The sequence below is a fragment of the Plectropomus leopardus genome, chromosome 12 (assembly GCF_008729295.1).
Source record: "Plectropomus leopardus isolate mb chromosome 12, YSFRI_Pleo_2.0, whole genome shotgun sequence".
Taxonomy (NCBI): Eukaryota; Metazoa; Chordata; class Actinopteri; order Perciformes; family Serranidae; genus Plectropomus; species Plectropomus leopardus.
The window spans coordinates 11,937,946-11,948,406 of NC_056474.1; the positions used below are offsets into that span (position 1 = coordinate 11,937,946).

The 10,461-nt window shown below is 38.5% G+C and overlaps 1 protein-coding gene across 1 annotated transcript; it reads left to right on the forward strand.

Moving 5' to 3' along the window:
* Nucleotides 1-814: 814 nt before the first annotated feature.
* Nucleotides 815-10,201, forward strand: LOC121951621 (NAD-dependent protein deacylase sirtuin-5, mitochondrial-like). The gene is made up of 9 exons (XM_042498011.1): nucleotides 815-893; nucleotides 3,047-3,151; nucleotides 3,717-3,850; nucleotides 4,340-4,565; nucleotides 5,960-6,047; nucleotides 6,179-6,232; nucleotides 8,986-9,109; nucleotides 9,283-9,398; nucleotides 9,675-10,201. Exons 2-9 carry the CDS (start codon nucleotides 3,052-3,054, stop codon nucleotides 9,745-9,747), a joined length of 915 nt encoding a protein of 304 aa, XP_042353945.1. The 5' UTR covers nucleotides 815-893; nucleotides 3,047-3,051; the 3' UTR covers nucleotides 9,748-10,201.
* Nucleotides 10,202-10,461: the final 260 nt, after the last annotated feature.

Genomic DNA, 10,461 nt, shown 5'->3' on the forward strand with positions numbered 1-10,461 from the left:
CATAACATGACCTTAAAGAGACACAAGATTCCAAAACTATGACCAAGACACACAAAATGACAAAAGAAAAACCCACAAAATAATCTAAAAGACACAAATTGATATAAAAGTAACACAAAACAACTACAAAGAGACACAAAGGAAATACAAAAAGACTCAACATGGCAACAAAATCCCCACAAAATGACCTTAAAGAGACATAAAATGACCTCAAAGAGAGGCAAAACGCTTACAAATGCACGTAACGACGACACGCTTTTTGCGCTTTAATGTATGTGTTTTACTGAGTAACGGAGGTTGTCTGAATCTCATGCACCTATAGGTGAAGCGTTTTTTAAAATTTCGTTTTGCACTGTATATTGACAATAAAGGCTTTCAATTTCTATTTCAAAGAAAAAAAAAAACAAAACACACACACAACATTACATCAAGAGACACAAAACGACTACAAAGCGACACACAAAAAACACACTAAGAGACACAAAATGATGACACACAAAGATCAATAAACCATAAAAAGATGCATAATGCCCACAAGGAAATGCAAGACAAAAATAACAACAACAAAAGACACAAAACCACCCAAAAGTCTGTGCCTTGCGCCTATGTAGGAGAGGCGGTGGGTCTGTCTCTCTGTCTCCCTCTGTCTCTCTGTCTCTCGGAGTGAATGAATCATCCTGAATGAATCACACTTACCTCATACCACCACTAGGTGGCTCTCCTAAACTACACATTTTTCCAGTTTATTGTGTTTTTTTTTTTTTTTTTCAGACCATGGATTTACGACAGTGTGACATCTTTACGGCCTCTCATGATAAATGCAGTGATAGAGGTAAACAAGCAAACTCGGCGTGACTTTCTGCTCCAAAAAGGGTTATTTAACATTAACAGAGGTAAGTGTAATACGTTACTGTGGTCAGGTAATTAAAATACGCACGTCTCGGTTTGTTTTCAGCGGATATTACCCGTGAAAACGCACGTTTGGATGTGCACGTTAGTTCCTGCTTATGTGACAGAGCAGAACAAGATTTAATCCCCAGCGATCTCAGCTCACGACGCTACAAGCGACGTTGTGGTGCATTTTTGGAGTTTGTAGAGGACTATGCACGCGTCAGTTTAAGTTAAACTCATGTGCTCTCAAGATAAAGAAGTAGAGTGGCGGGTTGCTTTGGAAAATGCAGTTTAAAGTCGTTTAAAGAGCAAACAGCCAGAACATGGAGTGCAACTTAGCTGTAAAATTACGGAAACATGCAGCACAGCTCTTAATGGTGAATTGCAATCTTTCATACATTAGCTCAGCAGCCTGTAAAACCTGTTTCTGCTTGTGCTGTATGTTCAGGCTGGTAGGGCGCGCCCAGATGTCTGTTTTTCTTAACAGTTTGTATTAGTGAGCTGTTTAAAACCTGCCTCTTTTTTTAAAAAAATGCATGCACATTCTTTGTCTTATCAGTGCCAATAACCAGGCTTCAGCTTTTTTTCAAGTTGCAGGCGAAGACACGAGTATCACTGCTGTGATTGCACAACCACATTAGTTGCATTCTTGTGACATATCTTGCATTTATTTTGATATGGTGACGCAAAGTCTGATAAAGTGAGGCAGTTGCACATAGACGGGCTCACTTCTGTTGTATATCCAGCTAAATAACCACAAAATGACATAATTAAGCCATCATCATTTATACACAGCATCATTATTTATATTGTGCAACATGCCGTGCAATTTCCCACTGTGCAATATTTTCCCACTTGCTGTGCAATAATATTTATAGGCTATATTTATAGAGTAAATATACAATATACCGTGTGTATTTTGTGTGTTTATCCTGTGCAACAATCAATCATGAACATACAGTATCTATTAAGTCAAAGGTGTTTATAATGTATATAGATTTAATATTTTATAGTATTTTATTTGTATGTGTATACTCAAATCACTTATTTATTTATTTATTTACATTTTTCTTGGTTTCTGACTCTTGCTCTGCTATAACATGAATTTCCCTGCTGTGGGATTAATCTTATAATCGTAGTCTTATTTTATGATATGTAGAATTTTTTTTCCCTTACCCATTATTGCAGCTACCAATGAAATAAACTTAGACAGCATGTTCTTTATGGCCACACTGTCATGCCAAATGCAGATATTCTTGACTACTTTTGCATAATTTGTCAAGGGCTGCAAAATTATTAGTCATGGCACTGTTACACCAAATACCTCGGATCTTACACTGAACAAACATATTTATAAGCAACCGTATTTTATTCATTATACATACAGGTAACCTCTGTGTGTCATTTATTGGTTTGCACCTATTTGCACGGTTTGTGCCTTACTGTCAGCTTTTTTATGTTTTGAACCTTACTGTGAGCCTGTTTTTATATTTTACACCTTGCTGTTATCAAGTTCATATTTTGTTTTTATATTTGTTATATATTGTATTTTGCATTTGCTGTGCATCCCTTTTCTGCTTTGCTGTTTTAGTCCTTGTATATTGCATGCTTTGAATCTGCACTCTAATTTTGTATCGCAAGTGCTGCACAGCAGTTTCCATCGGGATACATGAAGTACTGTCTTATCTTAGCTGATCTTAACTGAAATGTTATTGAAATCTTAATATAACCAAGTACAGTATACAAATTGCAGGAGCTGCAATATTTTGTTCAAGGTGAAATATTTTGCAAAATACCATTATAAATGAAGCATTGTGGTGCTACAGAGATACTCTGGACTACAAATAATATTTCAGAGCTACGGGAACATGCTTGTTTGGGACAGATCCCAGCATATTTGCATATTGTGCAGCCCCACATATGTCTCAAATGTTGCAGTGTGAGTTTGTAAAGGGGAGTTAATGTTAAAGGTTGATTCTTTATGTTTATATCCAGTACAGAAAAGTCAAAATGCATGTAATATAATCAGAGAAAATCTGCACTTACTCTATACACATCTGCATACACAAACATTAGTTAAAATGGGACCTAACAATAATTTCTTGTCATTTTGTGTTTTCTTTCATGTCTTTCACATGTTCATGTGAACCAATAGGGACAATGCTGCTCCAAAAGCGAGCTGTTTTTGCTCTTGGTCTTCGCATGTGCTCTACTCATGTGACGAAAGGACATTTGATGGACACAGTGAGACCCAACTCAGGTAAAAACAAAAATATTAGGTTAATATAATGTTAGAGCTATCCCACAAATTGCAAGAAATGAGGAAAAGGTGACAAGAAAATGATACAAAAATTATTGAACGTTAACATTTTTGTTTAAATTATATATGTTATTTTATTTGTATTTATTTTTTGTGCTAAATTTCAGGTAATTTTCTTGGTACTTTTAACTAAGCAGCCATTTGGCGACCCACCTGTAATATCTATGAGGACACCCTAGTGGTTGGGGATCCGTTTTTTAGAGCCAGAATCTAGACAATAAGTTAAAAAAAAACAACAATCAAGCAGTATCTGCAAATTAATGAAAAGTAAACCTGTATAACTAAATCTGAAACATAATAAGTAACTCAAATCAGTTCTTCCTGACTCCACTGATGCAAATTTTGTGACAGGGACACCAAAAAAAAAAAACAAACTGCAATATGATTCAGAAAACAAAAATACTGACCACTCAAACAGATATCTGCTTGTGAGTTATCTACCATGTTTTGTTTGTAGTAAATTAAAATAACCAAGCGCTAAATTTTTCTGTTGCCTCTCTGACAGACATGTCTGAATTCCGCAAGGTCTTTTCCAAAGCCAAGCACATAGCAATCATCACAGGGGCAGGTGTGAGTGCAGAGAGTGGAGTACCAACCTTCAGGGGTGAGAATGAGAAGTGGAGGAAGTGGCAATCTCAGGTAATTTCTTCGAAAGTAGAACACACACAGACACGTGTGTATGGCTCTATTATTATTATTTGTTATTATTATCATTGTTGTTAATAATAATTATTATTTTATTTTATTGTTTATTTGGGTCAAAGGTTTGTGTTTGGTCTAATTTCCAGCTGTGGTTCAGAGACGTAGCTGTGGAGTGGGTGTATTTAAGGTTTACATAATACATCTTCACAGCTCAGTGGATTTATCTCAGCAGCCGGTAAAGAGAGAAACGGTGATTGTTGCGTAATCTGGTAGCTTGTCGTGGGCTGCAGCAAGATTAACCTCTAGGAAAGAATCAAAAATAGGCTTTTATACAAAAAAATATAATCTCCCTCACTAGTTGAGGTGTTTAAACTTACGTTGTTTTTATTTTATCTGTCAAATTATTGCCTGTGAATGTTACACTTTTGGTTGCTACCTTTTAAGCACTCGAGTTTGGACCTAAAATATGCCTCTGTTGATGCACAGGACCTGGCGACCCCAGAGGCCTTCTCTCGCACCCCGTCTCGGGTTTGGGAGTTCTACCATTACAGACGGGAGATGGCTTTGAGCAAGAAGCCCAGTGCTGCCCATCTGGCCATAGCAGAGTGTGAGGCCCGGCTGAGGAAGCAGGGACGCTCCGTGGTTGTCATCACACAGTGCATAGATGACCTGCACCGACAGGCCGGGTCCAAACACGTGCTCAAGATTCATGGTGAGACTGAAATGGTGACATTTTACAGGACACTGTAGATGTGATTTTTAGTAATTTAGGAATTTTTTGATTGGGAAAGGTTTTTGGTGATGCTGAATAAAAACTATATGGGGAAAAATAATAAATATAAAACAGACGTGTTCTTCTTTTGAAGTTTTGAATTTGAACAAGAAACAAAAATGCATAGAGAAGGTAAAATGGAGAGCCTTAAAGGTCCAGTGTGTACAATTTAGGAGTATAGTATAATGGCAGAAATGGAGCATAATATTTTAAGTGTGTTTTCTTAAGTGTATAATCACCTGAAATTAGGAATTGTTGTGTTTATCTTACCTTAGAATTAGCCGTCTATGTTTACATAGGGAGCGAGTCCTCGTCCACGGAGATCGCCATGTTTCACCGCCGTATTTCTGCAGTAGCCCAGAATGCAAAAACCAAACACTGGCTGTAGTTAGGGCCATCCATGTTTTCACATCAGCCACCATAGTTAGCAGCCCCTCTGCAATGAGAGCATTGGGAAAACAAAATAAATAAATAAATATGAAACTGCTTCATTCAGTGTTTTTAGCAGTTAATATCACAAGGTCATTTTGTTTTGAGAGGAAGAGACCTCTGTGGATAGTTCGGCTCCTGATGCAAACCACCTAAATGTCTGGATCTTAGGTTTTGAGAGAAAAAAGGTGAGCACACATTAGAAGGTGCCGACATGCTAAACTGCATCGGAGAAAGACTGATTTGTACTCTGAAACTACTTTATTCAGTGTTTTTACTGCTTTGAATCACCAGGTCCATTTGTTTTGAAGAGGAAGAGACCTCTGCAGATAATTTGGCTACCAGTAAAAACCTCCTGAACACTGAAGTCATTTTAACATGGAGAAGTTTCAACTGGTTTCAGTCTGCACTCCTCACCTCTAGATGCCACTAAATCCCCCTAAATCTTACACACCGTTCCTCTAACTTTTCTTCTCGGCGTTAACAAAAATATGAGGAAGTAAGTTCTGAAGCTGGAAACTATGACAGCATCATTGTGTGTTCCATGGTTTTACTGGAATATGGAAACATTTTGTGATTCATACAGTAGTTGTTGGTTTTCAAACAAACATGAGCCCACAGTTAGTCAATAATTTAATGTCAGTACTCCGAAAAGTGCGATGATGTGATCATTTCAAGAGTTGCTTCTCACATTTCGACAGTTTGGTCTGACTTTTCTGTTTTCACACCGGTGGAACGGCGCTAAAGCGTTTGATTCCTTTGCTAAAATCTTGTTTTAATTAACTGTGTATGAGTCAGATAAACAAAACTATCGCTGTCAACAAATTCTGTGGTGAGGGAGATGTTTTCTGTGACTCTGGCGGGCCTAAATGAAAAACAGCTGTGTTTTCTGTGTGTAACTGCAGGCAGTCTGGCCGAGACGCGCTGTGTGAGTTGTGGACATGTGACTGTGAACAAGCGCAGCCCCATATGTGCTGCCCTAAAGGACAAAGGGTAAAAGGCATCACCTCTGGAGTATACACACACTGATAAACATGCAGGATTTGTAGCCTGATCTCTTCAGTTTAACCCCAGTGTGGGTAAAGTATCATTTAACCCTCTGTGTTTGTTCTCTTACTGCACAGTTCACCTGACCCAGATGTTGCTGATGCCCAGATTCCTGTGGATAAACTGCCAAGGTGGGATTACTGTCACTTCATATTAATAACACTGAGGTCACATTTACTAAGCCTTTTGTGCTGCTTTTCTGATGCATGCCACACCTGGAGTTCTCCTTTGTTAAAAGCAAAATGAGAAGGATTTTCCTGAAAAATTATGTTCAGACTCAAACACATTAGGCAATCTGTTAATTTTTAACAGCAGGGAGGCCCTCCCCCCCAACCAGTCAATGCCTAACTTGCGTTATAAGTCAGTGCTTTTTAATTGGAATAGTACTTTGCTTGTGTCTTGCTCAAAAAGAAGCTCTGTGCTTTGTCTCCTAGCGGCACGTCACATTTTCGCTTTCAGTAATCTCCACAGTCTCAGATGATATGATGAGAAATGCTGGTTTTGAACCGCCTGTGGGAAGAATTAACATGTAAGAGTCTGTTCATTCTTGATTAAAAGCTCTGATTTTCTTCTTATCTCTTTAGACCATGTCATGTGAAATTACTTTTCTTTGACTTATTTCTCTCGTCTGTTGCTAATAAAATGCACAGATTTGATTGGCTAAGTAGCATTATGCAAGATGACTTAATGGTATACTATGCAGGATTGTCAGTTACTGTTTGTAAACATGCTCGCCAGCTGAAGTGAAAGTCAATGCCAGGGGCGTCCAAACTTTTTTGAATGGGGGCCAGATAAGATACTGTGAAAACAGCTGGGAGCCCGCTGCTTCTTGCATCATAAGCGTCAGTTGAAAAAAAAAAAAAAAAAAATCACATACAAATGGCACAAATGCAACAGTTTCATCTTTAAATAATAAAGTATTCAACTTTCCACCTCTTCTGAAAGCAGCGGCCCTTGCTCTTGACTTTATACTTCTTTGTGGTGGCCATATCTGCAACCTAGCTGGAAATATCTGGTGTTAGGTAATTTTTGTAATTTAGTTTCTGCTTGTTTACTGTCTGTCTGCATAGTTTTCTTGGTGCATTTCTACAAAATGTGTGATTGCTCTGCCATCATGAGGTGAATAAAAAATGCAAAGTGATCTTGCTTGATCAACCAGTATTGTGTTAATTCTAAATTATATTTTGAAAGACAAGCTGTGAGCTGTTTAAATCGGTCTGAGGGTCAAAATTGGCCCTGGGATGGACTCTGGACATGACTGGTCAAAGCCAACCCGAGATGCACTCTTGTTTGGTGTTTTGCCTCGCTATATTTGCGTTTTTTTTTTTCAGTACTGTGTCTCCTGGATGCCTTCTACTTAAGGTTTGGCACCTGGTTGCTACAATTTATAAAGCCACGACCTTATCTGTTCTTTGGAGCGTCCATAACGCAGAAATTAAGAAAAAAATACAGCCAGAAGGCAGAATCTCTGCAGAAAAATATACCATCATTCACTTCTAATTGGTCATCAGGATGATTGGGAGGAATTACTTGTATACTGTATCAGTCTATACATTATTTTTTAGGAAAATTCTGCAGAGTATATTGTCATGCAGTTGGTCTGTGAATTTCCAGGTTGCTAAACAGGTGCTACAGTGCTGTGCCAGTTGAAATAGATTGTCAAAATGTAATAATTCTCAATAATTTATTGGTTATAAGTCTAGATAGGATAGGGCAGTGTCTGGGAATTAACAAGGGGGAAGCATACTGGTAATTTCGCTTACAAGGGGGACAGTGCCCCCTCCTCAAATCACCTACTGCCCATACAAAATAATCCTCTGTCTGCCTTTATTTTCTTATTTTGGTGTGTACGGGGCGTTTCTTGGGTGTCAACCCACCGGTGTATAGTCCCCAGCCAATAACAGCATCCAGGGTGTGAGGGCGGGACTAAAAACACAGCAACCACACCAGATCATAACAGCACATCTAAGAGGAGCTATTTCGCTGAGGTCAGCTTTGAATGTTGTGTTTACAAACCCAACAAATCCTACTCATTCTGCCTTTAAACACGTGCACCAGCCTGAAAACACAGTTTAACTATCATCTTTGGTGCATTCTGCACGGCAGCAGCGAAGCTTGTCTCTCTCTATTTATGCAGACATTTGAGGGAGAACTGTGCGAATACCACAAGATTTGAATTTACTTAATTTTGGGTGAGCCAATCAACATGAAACAACAAGAGCAGGTGTACATATATTAAAAAGTAAGGTTTTGGTGGAAAAGAGAAACATGAATGAACCTGAGCTGCACTGGTATCTCAATGGCAGTAGACAAGTGACAAAATAACAGAGTAAAATATCTAAATATTTAATAACACCAAAAGCAAAAAGATGACAGTTTGTCCTCATTAAACAATAATGTAATCTCCAATTAACAGTAAAATCTCTGTATACTACCAATTTCACTCTTTAGATAAGATAGATTAAGTGCAGTTAATTTGCTTGTTAGACATGAGTCGAATTAAGCACCACCTCCACCCTCCACCTGCTCCACTTCGAGCTTCTGCTGCACCTGCTGCTCCCTCCTGCTTAGCGCTCTCTCTGTCCCAGCTCTCCCTCACCACCTGTTGCGGTGCCATATACATATTTATTATTTTGTGCATCTCATTAAGACATTGTTATTTTTTATTTATGAATAAGTTTTTTTTATAGAAGTTACCAACTGTAGCTTTAATTTCCACATCATCAAAAATAACGACTTTTTCTTCCTTTAACTTTCAAGTACGCTGCATTCTGGCCACACAATAAACTCAAACTACCTCTGTGGATTTACACATTTGTGTTAGTGCCAATTATTCTGTGATAATGCAAAATGGCACAATTACTCTGTATGCTTCTGAATCAAGGTGTGGAGAAAGTGACTGCCACGGTCTGCTGAGGCCCAACGTGGTGTTTTTCGGAGAAACTCTGGACTCTCATATCCTGACCAAGGTGGAGAAAGAGATGGAAACCTGCGATCTCTGTCTGGTGGTGAGTTGTCATCATTTTTACATGCATACATCATACATTCTCCTTTTGTGTAGTATCACAAAAAACAGTATTTGTTCAGAATCTCTGAAGGACTGGACATGAAATTCAATGCTGTGAGTGCTGTAGATTTCAAGCTGACACTAGTGTCATTGCTCCCTGTTGCTATCCTGCAGGTGGGCACGTCTTCAATTGTTTACCCAGCAGCCATGTTTGGCCCCCAGATTGCATCGAGGGGAATCCCAGTGGCGGAATTTAACACGAAAACAACACCAAAAACTGAGTATTTCACGTAAGTCAGTAAAGAAACTGAATGTTGACATAGATTTGCTGCCTTTCTGGTTTTGTAATGAAGGAAATTAACAAGAAATGACACAAATTAAAGTGAAACCAGACCAGTGCATAATGGTGCATGTGTATGTTGATGTTTAGTGCCATCCACTGGCAGCAAAAGCATCATTCAGGCCCATTCCCTGTGCTTGTGACCTCAAATTAATGAGTAATGTTTCACCTGTTAACCTAAAAATCTGACCTTATTTTTCATTTCTGTGGTTGTGCTGTGGCTCAGGTACCATTTCCAGGGTCCATGTGGAACTACACTGCCTCCAGCTTTGGCGCGACATGAGTCAGAGGTTATTTAGGAGCCTGTTTGTGAAGAGAACGACTCCACAAACATCAACCAGTGGCTTTTTCTACAAACTAATGCAGTCCAGGGCTGGGTGGGGGGTTTCATAACGTATTTTATTCCAAATGTTTGCCTTAAAATCAGTTCAGCTGTTGATACTTGGTAGATGGAGAGTTAAAGGTCCAGTGTGTGGGACTTAGGGGGATGTATTGGCAAAAATGTAAAATAAAAGGGATGCACAATATTGGATTTTTTGCCGATATCTGATACGCCAATATATAACAACTCATTTGGGTGATAACCAATACTAATAGATATAACCACTTTTTCCCCACCTAATTTGAGGGACCATCAACTCTCTTCTGTAGTGCAATTAACAACATATAATGCATACTATATAATTCATTCATTGTGCAAAATAAGAAAAATACTTGTTTGATGTTTTGTTCATGCTCACTTTGCTAATAATTTAAAAAAAAAAAACAGTTTGTGATATCTGCAGAAATCAGCATGTTGTCATTCCAATATTTCATTTCAAAGCCAATATCTGCTGATACCAATGACGTGCTGATATTATTGTGCATCCCTAGAATATTTAGTATGTTCTCGTCAGCCTCCAAACAATCAAAATAAGAATTGTGTTTTTGTTACCTTAGAATGAGCTGTTGAAATCTACATAGGGAGCGAGTCCTTGTCTCCAGAGATCACCATGTTGTACCGCCATGTTTCT